The sequence below is a fragment of the Anopheles maculipalpis genome, chromosome 2RL (genome assembly GCF_943734695.1).
Source record: "Anopheles maculipalpis chromosome 2RL, idAnoMacuDA_375_x, whole genome shotgun sequence".
NCBI lineage: Eukaryota > Metazoa > Arthropoda > Insecta > Diptera > Culicidae > Anopheles > Anopheles maculipalpis.
This window is the reverse complement of record NC_064871.1, coordinates 76,789,213-76,802,322: the sequence shown is the minus strand read 5'-3', so window position 1 is coordinate 76,802,322 and position 13,110 is coordinate 76,789,213. Positions and strand designations below refer to the sequence as shown.

The window sequence follows — 13,110 nt, the reverse complement described above, 5'->3', positions numbered from 1 at the left end:
ATTTGCTCTAAAAAGTTTCCAAACATTACAGCTTACAACGAACATTGCAAGCATCATCATGCTACGGGCGATGAAAAGAACGGTCCGAAAGCAAGAAAGAAGCAACTATGCGGTGAATGTGGCCTAATGGTTACTGGACTTTCTGCGCACATTTTAACACACAGCCAGGAGAAACAGCTGGCATGTCCACACTGTCCCGTTAAGATGGCAGACAAGGGAAACCTTTCACGTCACATCCAAGCAGTCCATTTGAAAAAGGTCGTTAGAACTTGTGAACCGTGTGGTAGAGAGTTTCTGCACGTTAATCTGTACAAGTATCACATGGTATGCAGCACAGAGAAGCGAAATTGGTGCAGAACTATCTATGGTTAACCATTTGCTGCTAAAATTTTTCAGCTTTCGGTGCACAGAATTGGCAAAACCTTCGACTGTGATGTATGTGTGAAGAAGTTTAATACACTTGCTGGACTAAAAATTCATAAAATCTCACTGCACACCAATGAAAAACGTTTCGAGTGCGGCACGTGTGGTATGATGTTTAAATTAAAGTAAGTAACTCTAGCTCTGCTCCATCGATCAGCAAACGAATGTCAAACTAACTAAGACTTTTCTTAAAGACATACCCTACGGACACACGAAAAGCGTGTACACTCGGCGGAGAAACCTTTCGCTTGCGGTCAGTGTCCGAAGCGTTTTAAAAGTCCGTATGGTAAAAAATCACACGAGCTTACACACAGTGGGCAAGTTTTTGCCTGTACGACGTGCGATAAATCGTATCGGTACAAATCGTTGCTGCAAAGGCACACAAAAAAGCAACACTCCAGCTTGGGAGAAGTAGGTATGGAGCACTGAAGCAATTCTTGTCCTCGATTGTCAGCAAACGTTGAGATATGTTGTTTTATTTTAAATTAATTTAACTATTTAATCGATTGATTGTATATTTGTAATATTCATTACCACCGATAAGTTGCTACAGTGTTATTTTAGAAAATTTTTCACTCTTAAATAGGCATAAATTTAAGCTTTAACTAAAATTTATAACGCAACCGAGTATTTCCGGGATGAGGCAAAAAACAAGAAAGAAATGCTTTGCAAAATTCCTACAAAAATCGTCTAAAGAAGAGCTGAGAATACGGCACCGAGTCGTAATACTTTAACTTAAATAAAAATAAAATTCAACGATCAATATTTAAATTAAATTCTAAATTATCTTACAACCTTGTGATTGCATAGTCACACCTCTTTGTGGTCACCGCGGTCGAAGGTCGAGCGATTTTACATTTTGCAAAACAATAACAAAAGCTGCCGTAAACAAATGCTTCGCCCATACGAAATGGACGAATTTCAACGCAAAATTAATAGCATTTGCCGGCTGTGCTTGTGCGATAATGAAGATATTTTATTTCCTGCTACCAAAATCATCGATTCCACATTAACAGTAGAGGATATCGGACAGTTGGTAGGAGTGCAGGTGAGTTTTTGGAAAACGGAGTGACCTATTCGTACGGTCCTCATTTATTTTCGTTGTGGTTCTGAATTTTCTCTTTTACAGCTTATTCAAAATCAAATCAAACGATACGCTGTGTGCATCGATTGTAACAATCAATTGCGTAAATTCAAAGCTTATCGAACCCTTTGTCTGGACAGTGATGTACGGTTTAGAAAGCTGTTTCCAGAGGCGTTTATAGAAGCAGATTCATCTGAAGAAGCGTATACTGATACGACAAAAAATTATGATAGTTGTAATGATGCCAGCGATGTGTACAGTCCGACGACAAATGAGGAAACGATAGATGTTAAAGAAGATATGTATGAAATCGATGAAAGTATCGATAAAGGCCCAAGCCTCATCGACATACCTCGACATGACGATGGCAAAGAAAACACACACAACAGCGATTCGCACGAAGAACAGTCGAATCCATCTTCACCCCAAACTACAGAATGGCCTGACAATCAGACAAGTACAATTGCTTTAACTGCTGGAAACGGCACTCCCCCTGAAAATGCAAATACGGAAATGGCTAAGTATAAGGAACTTTGTACGCTTTGTGGTAAGCTGGTAGCATCGATAGCACAGCACATGGTGACGCATACGAAGGAACTAAAATTTGCTTGCCAGTACTGTGAGAAAAAGTGGAGCCGCAAAGTGTACCTCAAGCAACACATACGGGGCGTACATCTTAAACAGGTCGTAAAGACTTGCGAACAGTGCAACAGAGGATTCAGCTACATCGAATCATACACTGCGCATATGGTGAGTATTGAGCAAAAAAAGCGGTTCGCTCGTATGATTTGATAACGAAATTTATGTTTTAAAATTTTCCAGCGAGCACAACATGGCGTTGGAGAATCATTTGAATGCAAAATATGCAATATAAAATTCCGTCACATAGGCGGCTTAAGAGGCCACTGCAATCGAAAGCACAATCCGGCAACCAACTGTGAATGTTCGATTTGTGGAATGAAGTTTCTAGACAAGTATGTTTTGTAAGATATCCGTGATACATCGATTATCCAGGACACCATTAAATTACCAATTTTTTTTACAGAAGCGGACTGAGAGCTCATCACCGTGTACATTCGGACGAGAAACCGTATCTGTGCGGGTACTGTCCAAAACAATTCAAACGATCAACGCATCGTAAAGCACATGAGCTGATTCACCAGGGTGTTAAATTTCCCTGTACGATGTGTACTAAAGTCTACTCATACAAGACGCTACTAAACTTGCACATGAGAAAATTCCATACAATGGATGAGGAGGCGGAAAATCCAGAAAATGATTTTTGATTCAGGCAATAAATGATTGACCTACAAAACATCATTAGTATCGATGCAAGATCAGCGGTTTCTTCGTTCATTGGGATTAGTGTAGTGTTCTGAAATTTATTGAAGAAAACGAACGGAACTAGTCCATTCCAGTTAAGATTTCAAGGTAATTTTATTGGCGATTCCGTTCGGAACCGACAGAATCGTTTGAACGATCCTATGTTTTGTAGAATCGTCTGGAAGCAGTTTTGCCTTGTTGCGATTTTTTCTCATCTCTAGTTGGGATATACCCAACCCTAGTTGGGTTGGTTGCTATAGCAACATCCCATATTGATATTTTTTGGATCGAATGGTATGGCCTTAGTATTGCCGGTCTATTATCAAACAATCGTGTCGATTTTTGCTAGCGAAAAATGGCCATATTTTAAAGTTCAATTAATAGTACTTATCGGTTTTGCTTTGACCGGGCCATGTCACGGCCATGTGCTGATTTCGCAATATCGGATGTTATGGAAGGTTCACTCAGCTAAAAGGATAACTATTTACAGGAATTCAGGCAAATCAGTAAGAAGGGAAATGCGTATTTGTATTATGAATGGATAACTGATAAATCAAAATATTTTATGTAAGAGTCATGCAAAGTCAGCATATGATATATTATGCTTTCATAGTGTATACGCAGCATTACTTCAACGTGAGCTGTCAAAAAGTCGTTGTTGTTTGTTGACACTCTGTTTCAGTTTGCCTTACGTTGTAATCAAAGATTATCTTTTACATTAGCTTTTCGTTTTTGGTACGAAATGATGAGCATATTGCAGGATGCTGCCAGCATTTGTAGATTTTGTTTAAGTAATGAAGATATTCTACATCCCGTGGCAAACATTCTACATTCAGCACTAACTGTCGAAAGCATAGAACGGCTCACTGGTGTACAGGTACGCGCTTGATACTTTCCGGTGATCCTTGGAATGCATAATCCTTTGTTATTATTTTAAGATTTTAGAGGCAGCAAACCCCTATTGCATGGTTTGTACGGATTGCCACTGTCAGATAGAATCGTTTAACCGGTATCGTAGCATTTGCATAGATAACGATGTCCGGTTTAAAGCCTTATTTCCGATACTATTCGACAATGCGAACAGTGAGGATTGTGCTACAACTGATTTGAGCATAGAATACGTATACAACGATGAAGAAGTTCCGCCCAGTGGGATCCTCGATCACAACTACTGCATTGATGTGCAGGAAAAGCCAACAGTGGATGCCCAAGGTGATCCGGCAGACATCTATGTGGTGTGCGAAGAAGTTACGGAACTGAGCGACAACCCCAAAGATGGTATGGTGGAGCAAATAGTTCAATATACCGCTCCGGATAGCGTTCCACAGACCGTAAACAAAGAAACCAACATTGCAGCAGAGGATAGTGATGCAGATTATTTGAACCAGGAAGAAATTTATGTAACAATTAAGGAAGATCTACAAGCGCACGGATTTTCCACAGTAGAAGAACAACCTTATCTGGAGGATATAATCGAGCAAAATCAGGCAATAGCATCCATGACACAAAACATTGAAAACAGTAATGTGTCAGACATGAAACAACTAAAAGCTGACAAACAGAGCGTTGAGAAAAAAACTAACAAAAAGACGTTGTGCTATATCTGTGGCAAATTTGTTTACCACCTACCAGATCATATGCTGGCACATGCAAAGGGAACACAAGAGTTTCCGTGCGACCGTTGCTCGTTCGTGTCATCGCGCAAATCGAACCTAAAACTGCACATCGAAAATGTACATTTGAAAAAGGTCGTACGACGATGTGATAAATGTGATCGAAACTTTACCTACGTAGATTCGTACTATGCGCACATGGTTTGTATGGAATATTGTAGAATGGTTGTGGAAATCTGAGTAAAATTCTTTTTTTCGAAGATAATTTTTGGTCCGTTTATTTTCTTTTCTAGCGCGCAAAACATAACTTCGGAGAGCTGCTTGAGTGTAAAACATGTTCCAAGAAGTTTCGCCATCGAAGTGGCTTAAATGGTCATATCAATCGGAAACACAACAGTAACAGCAACTGCACGTGTTCGGTGTGTGGCTTCGTTGCTCAAGACAAGTAAGGAGCGATGCCGCGCAAATAGGCATTATTCTGTGTGTTAACCAAATTTTGTCACCCTCTTTCGGCAGGATTGGATTGAAGGATCATAGCAGAGTCCATTCCACCGAAAGGCCATTCGTTTGCAACTACTGCCCGAAAGCATTCAAAAGCCCGTACGCCCGTAGAGCACATCAATACATACACGAGGGTGTTGTTTTCCCATGCCCTGTGTGTGACAAGTCCTATCGATATAAATCGCAGCAAATAGATCACACGCGAAAGGTGCACGGTCGGCAAAATAAGCAAATGGTAGAAAATACGAGCTAACCGTGTGGATCGTATTGATGTCAGGTCAGATTCATCTTTGCCTAACCAGTAAGGAAGTGCACTCAACTAAAGAAACAGTTAAATTTTCTTCGTCAAACGTCCTGCTGACATTGTGGCGAAGTGCCGTCATGCTTAATAATGAATAAATCTACAGAACTGCTGTACCAATCTATGAAAAGCGTTGCATGAATTTAAATTTTGAAAAAATGTAAGTGATTGAGTTGTAGATTTAATTCAAATTTTTTAATTTTAATTCAAAAAGATCTGTTTATCTGCTTTCCGCAGTAATTGATTTATGTTTTTTGACCTGATTTATGATTTATTGATTTATGTGTATGACCATCGGTAGTGAACTGAGGTGTAACTTTGTAATCGCTGCTTAATATTGTGATTGTAAAAGAAAAAAGAAGAAAACGATCGCTTTGACATTTTCCAGAACAACAAACAAACGTAAACAACCAAGCTACGCGCCTGCGATGGAACACATTTGGAATGAAATAAGTGGAATTTGCCGGCTTTGCCTATGCGAAGGGGATGAAATACTGAGTCCTGTGTGTAAAATCCTTGATTATCCATTGGCTGCTGAAGATTTGGAACGATGCACAGGAATACGGGTAAGTAAGCCGGTCTACAGCCTGTTGCGTGTGTCTGAGTAACAACTTTCGGATTCTTCTCTTGCAGCTATATGATGTGAAGAGCATACCGTACAGTATCTGTGAAGATTGCAATTGCAAGCTGAAAAATTTTGCAACATTTCGTACGATTTGTTTGACCAACGATGGAATATTTAGGAAATTATTCCCAATGGTGTTCGAGGACGATTGCGAGGTAAAACGCCAAACAGGAAGCTACACACAAACTGACCAGTACGAGCTAGAAGTGAAACGATACAAAGTTAGTGATCATAGCGGCTATACAGCATCGTTGGAGAATAATGTGCAGAAAATCGAGTATCTAGAGAAAGACGAGGATTTATCCGTTTGTAGTGGTGGTAGTTATCATGGTTCAGAATTTGAAGTTAAACTAGAGATAGACGAGAAACTCGCCGAAAACAACGTATTAGAACGTGATGTAAAACGAGATCTTCTAGCCAATGTAAACGATGATTCTGATGAAGAGAATGAACAACAGTCTCAAATGAAAAATGAATTTTTGGTACAGGATCCTTTAAATAATTTAAACCAAACAGCTGAACATGACGATATTTCCAATCGGGACAAGTTTGATAGAAACAAAAAACCCGTCAATAAGGTCGACAGAAAGCAACTATGTCCCATCTGTGGGAAGCTGGTGTACGACCTGACGGACCACAAACTAGCACACACGAACGAGAAAAAGTTTACCTGTCCGCATTGTTCAATGGCCTACCGTCGTAAAGCATATTTGAAATTTCACATCGAATCGGTACACCAAAAGAAGGTGGTTAGAACATGTGACCTGTGTAAGCTGAATTTCGCTTACAAAACTGGCTATGATGCTCACATGGTTTGTATTACGGGGCGCGTTTGTTCCGTTCGAGCATTTTTTTTTATGTAAAAATTTTGTTTTTTCCGTATGTTTCAGCGAGCTCGACACAACATTGGCAAATGGTACGAATGTAAACTATGCAACCAAAAGTTTCGTCATCCGGGTGGCTTGCGGAACCACAACAATCGTAAGCACAATGACGAAAGTAATTGCGAGTGTCCTGTGTGTGGCGCAAAGTTTCTAGACAAGTAAGCTAAGTGCATTTCATTGATATGCAAATTGTAATTGTACTCTTTTTAACGCATTATTTTGCAGAATGGGATTACGGAATCATAGCAGAGTGCACTCGAGCGAAAAAAAGTTTGCCTGTAAATATTGCCACAAACGCTTCCGAAGTCCTAATGCACATAAGGGACATGAGCTAACCCATTTGGGCGTTACTTTTCAATGCCCTCACTGTCCGAAGTCTTATCGTTACAAGCAAAATCTCAAAATACATTTGTTGAAACATGGCGGAAAAGAAAGTGGTTAGGGAGCAGATTGAGCAACGATTCTTTTTATCGTTTGTCCGATTAGGTGCAGGTCTATGATAAGTATTTTATTTCATTGTAATATAAAGCGAATCGAATAAATCCAAAATGTCTCTGTTTGCCTGTTTCAACCTTCATCTTTAAATCCGCATATTTTCATTTTGCGTCGTCTTCGTTACCGTTTATTCAAAATATGCGTCGCCCTAGAAATGTCATACTGTCATAAAACTGTTTGACGTTTGCACCAGAGCAAACAAACAACGGATGTTTACAAACAAAAGTGTGGAATGACGAGTTTTTCACGCGAAATAAATACAATTTGCCGGCTTTGTTTGAATGAAAATGAAGCTTCCCTTGTGCCTACAGCCAATATAATAAATTCCACGCTAACCGTTGATGATATCGAACGATTTACCGGAGTTCGTGTAAGTGCCTGTGTTTTGGTACCAATTTCGAAAGCGTCTCATTAGAATAAGTTTTAATTTTCCATTTTTACAGGTTGACGAGGAATACAGCGCGTCCTACTCGATATGTGCCAGTTGTCACAATAAGCTGCGAAAGTTTGCAGCTTACCGTGCCTTTTGCATGCACAATGATGTACGGTTTAGGGAACGGTTTCTATCGATCGGTGAACATGTCTCCAAAGGTCACAAGGAAATACAAGAGACACCTGTTCAATCGCCAGCAGCCACTTGTTTCGTCAAGGAAGAGTGTGAAAATGGCAATGAGAACGATATTACAATCATGTACGTGGACTCAACGTTCGATGATCATGAGGTGGAAGTTGACGGAACAAAAGTCGATGAAAATTCGGAGAAAGATGAGGATTTGATTGAAATCATTGTACAAACTGATACACACGACTACCATACCAAACAGGAACTTTCGCAATCGTCTGCTTCAGAAGAAAGTTACCAACAGGACGACGAACCTGAATCGATCGATTCCCGGGAAAATAATACGAAAAGCATACGGAAGCAGCTCAAACAACGAACCGGACGAAAGCAATCGGAAAAGGATGTTAAAAATGCATATGATCAAAGCGAAGGATACAGCACGAATAGGAAAAACGAACGAAACCAACAGGTTTCAAAGTCACCAATGATCCAAAAGCAGCTGTGTTCGATCTGTGGTAAACTGGTACAATATCTGCCGGATCATATTGTGTCGCATACGAAGGAGCAAAAATTCTCCTGTGAGCATTGTCCAATGACCTGTAGCCGGAAATCTTATCTGAAGCTGCACGTTGAAGCTGTGCATCTGAAGAAGGTGGTAAAATCGTGCAAAATCTGTAATCGAGACTTTACACACATAACGGGCTATACGGCGCACATGGTTTGTAAAATTTCTAAATTGAAATTTCTCTAATAATGCTAACGATGAATTTCTTTTTAAAGCGAGCTCAACACAACGTTGGCGATTGGTACGAGTGTAAAATATGCAACCTAAAGTTCCGCCATCCGGGAGGCTTGAGAGGTCATAATAATCGGAAGCACAATGCTGATAGCAATTGTGAATGTGCTATTTGTGGAATGAAATTTCAAGACAAGTATGAATCGTGGTTTATCTCACAAAACGTGTACATTTTGAATTTAAACCATTTAACAATTTCTCTTTTACAGAAAGGGACTGAAAGATCACAGCAGGGTGCATTCTAACGAGAAGCCGTTTGCTTGCAGCTTATGCCCAAAACGATTCAAAAGTCCTAACGCTCACCGGACGCATATGCTGATCCACAAAGGAGTCGTTTTCTCGTGCACTTTGTGCGAAAAAACCTATCGCTACAAATCTTTGCTGAATACGCACATGAAAAAGTTTCATTTCCCAGAAAGATTAGCAAGCGATAAGCTGTATGAATAACAGCCATCAGTCACTCCGGATGTGCGGGAAGTTCCTTTTCCTACAATTTATAAAGCTTCCCATTTTCCAAAACTCAATGAATCCGTTCCACGTAGAAAACATGCCCTTGCAGAGTAGACAAATTGTATTTCTTTAACCTAAAAAGCGATTTGCTATTTTTTAATTTCCAAAAAGTTGTAAGTGTTGTAAAGTAAAAATTGTGAAGAAACCCGGTGTCGTAGAAGTGATGCACTTTGTTCATGTAATAAAATAGAAACCTTAAAATTAAATCGATTAAAATAGTATCTATTATTTGTAAACTTGCTTAATTCACTTCACTTCTTCTTCTTTTTGGCTTAACAACCTCTAAGGTCATACCGGCCATTGAAATGGCTTACTAGACTGCCGATACCACGTAGTTGGTTAGGCAGTCCTCACTACGGGGGGACGGTCAGGATGGGATTTGAATCCCGGTCCGGCTATTTTAAGATCGACGCCGCTGTCACCTCTACCATCACTCCCCACGTCACTTCACTTTTTTATTTAAAATCGTTAAAAGAATTCTCGAATAAGAGTATCACTTCTACGATGTCACCCTGTACATTTAGGCACTCGTCGTTAATCTCACGATTTCAGCATTTGTATTAAATTTTTGAAATATTATTTTCACGCGTCCATAAATATTAGTGAAAAATAAATTCTTTGCATATATGCATATATGCATATATGTACTTGATCAGCAATAGAGATTTTCCCGTTGAAACGCAGCTTAAGCTGGTAATCAATTTGACGTTTACGCCTATACTTTGACAGTTCGCCAAAGAACGACAACAAACGGTGTTGGTAAACAACTTCATTGGCTACGTGCGATGGCGAGCAACATTACAATTACTAGTATTTGTCGGCTCTGTTTGTGCGAGGACGATGATGCTTTATTTCCCTTGTCCTGCCTAATCGATTCGTCATTGACCGAACAAAGTATAGAACTATTCACCGGCATTCGGGTAAGTGTCCGAGTACTCCTAGCGATGCCACAACATAACACCATCGACCGTTTGCTTCCTTTGCAGTTGTTTCAAGAACAAAACATATCCTACGCGATTTGTGTCGATTGTGGTAATAAGCTGAAGAAGTGTGCCCTGTTTCGTGCACTGTGTTTGACCAATGATGCTCTGTTTAAGCAACTGTTTTCGGTGCTTATTGAGAGTAAAGGAAAGGAGAACGGCGAGGAGGAAAATTCCAGCGACAACGAGGAAACGGTGGAGGAACAGTACGAATCGACTGTAGAATATGAGATAGTCGATATAAAAGGAATTAAAAAATCAGAAGAATCTCCACATGATGCTGACCGACAGGCCAACGTTGAGTTTGTAGATGGAGAAATGGACAATGATGGTGACACGGATAGTACCGAATGGGCGGATGAAGTTGAGGTGAATAACGAACAGCAGCAAGATGCACTGGCGAACGATTTGCCCGAACCAACCGTTCATCAGGAAGAGGAAAAAGATACAAAATGCACCAAGAAAGTCGTACAAAGACGAAAAACGAGAGTTTCCGCTCGAAAGTTCGTGGAAAATAAATCCAGCATTCACACTGTTACCAGATCCGGTCGTAACTATCGTCGCTGTGAAACCTGCGGGAAGATGGTTTCTGATCTGAAAAGTCATCAGCTAAGACACACGAAGGAAAAACGATTCGCTTGCACGTACTGTCCACTGAAAATGGCGTTCCGTTCGAATTTAAACATTCACATCAAGGCGGTTCATTTGAAGGAAATTTGCAAAACGTGTGAACTGTGTGGACAAGGGTTTGTTAATTACAACTCGTACAAAAACCACATGGTAAGCATTTTGGAAACGGAATCTTTAAAATTAATAACGTACCTTTCTAATGCCTTTTCTCTCTTTTTGTCCTTTCTTCTAGGCCTCTCAGCACGGGACGGGTGAATATAGTTGTGAAAAATGTTCGAAAAAGTTTACCCACGTCCGAACATACAACAGCCACGTACGACGGTACCACAATACGGAACGTAAGAAAAAGAAGGTGAAACAACTCTGTGGAACCTGTGGCGCAATGGTGACTAACATCGCGACGCACATGCAAACGCACACGCAGGAAAAAAAGTTCACCTGCCCGTACTGTCCAATCGAAATGGTGGATCGAACGAATTTGACGCGCCACGTGCAGTCGGTACACTTGCAGCGGGAAGTGAAGTCGTGCGACATCTGTAACATAGGTTTCAAGTATCCTAGCTCGCACCGTTCTCACATGGTGAGTAGCATGAAGCATGAAGAATTCATCTTGGAGTGCTGCAGAAGTCCTCCATACCGCTCACAGTCTAGTTCTGTCGACTACCGTTCCAATATTTCGGTCATCATTCCATCTCAGTTCGTGCCTTCTATCTGTACGCCTGTATAAGACATACAGTATGGAATAGGAAAACCGCTTATGGTGCATCGTTCAAATACAATCTGAGGTTTTGTGTCACTTGCTTAATCCTTGTGGTATGCTTCTGCCACACAGGAGAGTCCTGAACTGCTGGCATTATGACCTGTTTCCCTTCTTTGATATGGGATGGATGATAACAAGATACCAATCACAAGGCATTGAATTTGATAAATTTCCTCTTCGAGTGCTGCACCACTGGTCAAGAATGAACCAGTTCGGCTACTATTCTTTCGGTGTCTGTTGCTTTGTGGTTATTAATCCGACAGCTGACCTTAAACATGCAAGAGTTGGAGCATTATCCTTCTTGACTCAACGACGTTCTATGGTCACGCCGGTCATCGAATGGTTTACTAGACTAGACTAGACTAGTTTACTGCTGATACCACGCTGCCGTGTGTAGACCAAAGTGTTGGAATGTTCTTATAATAATATTTCTTATCATACTTATTTCTTATACTAATTTCTTATCATACTGAACCGATCGTAAAAGGTTCTCTGTCTGACAACTGTAGCAAGTAGTATATTATTAAAATAATTTCCATATAAACCATATTGCTTAATATTTACAGCTTCGAGTGCATGGTATCGGCGACACATTCGACTGCAACGTATGCCAGAAAAAGTTCAACCATCGAAGCGGATTACGAAGCCACCAGGCACGGGTGCATAGTAACGAAAGGAAATTTGAGTGTGAAACGTGTGGTAAGCAGTTTAAGGTGAAGTAAGTATCGCTCAACATATGTACAGGGTTGCGTAAAGATGCGTAGCTTTTAACAGCGGAAATTAAATTTTGCAGAACAAGCCTCGTAAAGCATCAGCTGGTTCATTCCACCGAACAACCGTACGCATGCAGCCACTGTCCCAAACGATTCAAGAGCAGACACGGTCGAAATTCACACCAGTTAACACACAGTGGTATCGTTTTCCCTTGTCCACACTGTGACAAGACCTATCGGTATAAGGACGTGCTTGGTATTCACATCCGACAGACTCATCTGCCAAAAGTGATAGTATGATATTAACGATTGGATTAGTTTCAGCATGTTTGGTTCGTATCACAGGGTACAAAGCGTAGTTATTACACTTTTCTATGTATTTTCTGTTTTGTTTCAAGATTTTTTGACGATTTCTCAAGCATGTTGTTTTCGTTCCTTGCCAGTTTTTCCGAATAATCCGAATAACATAATTTCCCCCTTTGTAAAAAAAACAAGAATTATAATAACTTGAAAAGAATACATTGCGCATTTTTTTTAATTTTTAGTAACGAAATTTGGAACGAAAATTTAAGAAGAATTGGCTCTCGTTCTGGTACTGGTTCTGGTAATAAAAGAAAACAGTTGTTTCCAAAAATATTACATAATTCAAAATATCTGGGAAGTTGTAAAAAAAAACCACGAGACGAAAAAAACCGGCGAAATCGTAAAAAATCTCGTAAAGGAACCAAAAATACAGGAGAAATCGTTCTGAGGCTGTACTGCCTCAAGAAGTATTTGAGAGGCTGTTATTGGTTTGCTTGACTTAATTTATCATAGCTCGATCAGTTTGTTCGTTCTCCGGATTATAAGTCTAATACGTTAATATATACATCACCAGACATGACTACTTCCGCATATGATCTCGCATCTT

The 13,110-nt window shown here is 40.1% G+C and overlaps 6 protein-coding genes across 6 annotated transcripts in view; all 6 read left to right on the top strand.

Moving 5' to 3' along the window:
* Positions 1-853, top strand: part of LOC126568500 (gastrula zinc finger protein XlCGF44.2-like) — a 237,494-nt gene extending 236,641 nt beyond the window's left edge. Inside the window, exons 2-4 of the mRNA XM_050224989.1 lie at positions 103-324; positions 397-548; positions 618-853. Of these exons, the coding sequence (XP_050080946.1) occupies positions 127-324; positions 397-548; positions 618-852 (585 nt within the window). The 5' untranslated portion in view covers positions 103-126 and the 3' untranslated portion in view covers position 853. The remainder of the gene's footprint in view (positions 1-102; positions 325-396; positions 549-617) is intronic.
* A 459-nt stretch (positions 854-1,312) lies between these two features.
* LOC126567504 (zinc finger protein 239-like) lies at positions 1,313-2,793 on the top strand. The gene is made up of 4 exons (XM_050223723.1): positions 1,313-1,471; positions 1,553-2,257; positions 2,330-2,481; positions 2,553-2,793. Exons 1-4 carry the CDS (start codon positions 1,316-1,318, stop codon positions 2,791-2,793), a joined length of 1,254 nt encoding a protein of 417 aa, XP_050079680.1. The 5' UTR covers positions 1,313-1,315.
* A 779-nt stretch (positions 2,794-3,572) lies between these two features.
* Positions 3,573-5,203, top strand: LOC126567503 (zinc finger protein 616-like). Its single transcript, XM_050223722.1, has 4 exons — positions 3,573-3,707; positions 3,769-4,644; positions 4,737-4,888; positions 4,960-5,203. The coding sequence occupies exons 1-4, from the start codon at positions 3,573-3,575 to the stop codon at positions 5,195-5,197; spliced, it is 1,401 nt and encodes a 466-aa protein (XP_050079679.1). The 3' UTR covers positions 5,198-5,203.
* Positions 5,204-6,001: 798 nt separating this feature from the next.
* Positions 6,002-7,196, top strand: LOC126567502 (oocyte zinc finger protein XlCOF26-like). Its single transcript, XM_050223720.1, has 3 exons — positions 6,002-6,682; positions 6,761-6,912; positions 6,980-7,196. The coding sequence occupies exons 1-3, from the start codon at positions 6,002-6,004 to the stop codon at positions 7,194-7,196; spliced, it is 1,050 nt and encodes a 349-aa protein (XP_050079677.1).
* Positions 7,197-7,433: 237 nt separating this feature from the next.
* On the top strand, positions 7,434-9,055 carry LOC126567501 (zinc finger protein 37 homolog; the record flags this gene model as incomplete). Its single annotated transcript, XM_050223719.1, has 4 exons — positions 7,434-7,619; positions 7,693-8,529; positions 8,592-8,743; positions 8,817-9,055. Coding segments are annotated over 4 exons (1,413 nt in total), but the record flags the coding sequence as incomplete, so codon positions are not given.
* Positions 9,056-9,902: 847 nt separating this feature from the next.
* LOC126567500 (zinc finger and SCAN domain-containing protein 12-like) lies at positions 9,903-12,500 on the top strand. The gene is made up of 5 exons (XM_050223718.1): positions 9,903-10,037; positions 10,104-10,877; positions 10,960-11,307; positions 12,054-12,205; positions 12,281-12,500. The coding sequence occupies exons 1-5, from the start codon at positions 9,903-9,905 to the stop codon at positions 12,498-12,500; spliced, it is 1,629 nt and encodes a 542-aa protein (XP_050079675.1).
* Positions 12,501-13,110: the final 610 nt, after the last annotated feature.

Bases quoted from the DNA above. Each gene is read 5' to 3' on its own strand.
- LOC126567500 (XM_050223718.1), top strand. From the start codon at position 9,903: ATGGCGAGCAACATTACAATTACTAGTATTTGTCGGCTCTGTTTGTGC. The intron at 10,038-10,103 runs GTAAGTGTCCGA...CTTCCTTTGCAG, and splicing joins AACTATTCACCGGCATTCGG to TTGTTTCAAGAACAAAACAT. The intron at 12,206-12,280 runs GTAAGTATCGCT...TAAATTTTGCAG, and splicing joins GGTAAGCAGTTTAAGGTGAA to AACAAGCCTCGTAAAGCATC.
- LOC126567502 (XM_050223720.1), top strand. From the start codon at position 6,002: ATGGTGTTCGAGGACGATTGCGAGGTAAAACGCCAAACAGGAAGCTAC. The intron at 6,683-6,760 runs GTTTGTATTACG...CGTATGTTTCAG, and splicing joins CTGGCTATGATGCTCACATG to CGAGCTCGACACAACATTGG. The intron at 6,913-6,979 runs GTAAGCTAAGTG...ATTATTTTGCAG, and splicing joins GGCGCAAAGTTTCTAGACAA to AATGGGATTACGGAATCATA.
- LOC126567503 (XM_050223722.1), top strand. From the start codon at position 3,573: ATGATGAGCATATTGCAGGATGCTGCCAGCATTTGTAGATTTTGTTTA. The intron at 4,645-4,736 runs GTTTGTATGGAA...TTTCTTTTCTAG, and splicing joins ATTCGTACTATGCGCACATG to CGCGCAAAACATAACTTCGG. The intron at 4,889-4,959 runs GTAAGGAGCGAT...CTCTTTCGGCAG, and splicing joins GGCTTCGTTGCTCAAGACAA to GATTGGATTGAAGGATCATA.
- LOC126567504 (XM_050223723.1), top strand. From the start codon at position 1,316: ATGCTTCGCCCATACGAAATGGACGAATTTCAACGCAAAATTAATAGC. The intron at 1,472-1,552 runs GTGAGTTTTTGG...TCTCTTTTACAG, and splicing joins GACAGTTGGTAGGAGTGCAG to CTTATTCAAAATCAAATCAA. The intron at 2,258-2,329 runs GTGAGTATTGAG...AAAATTTTCCAG, and splicing joins AATCATACACTGCGCATATG to CGAGCACAACATGGCGTTGG.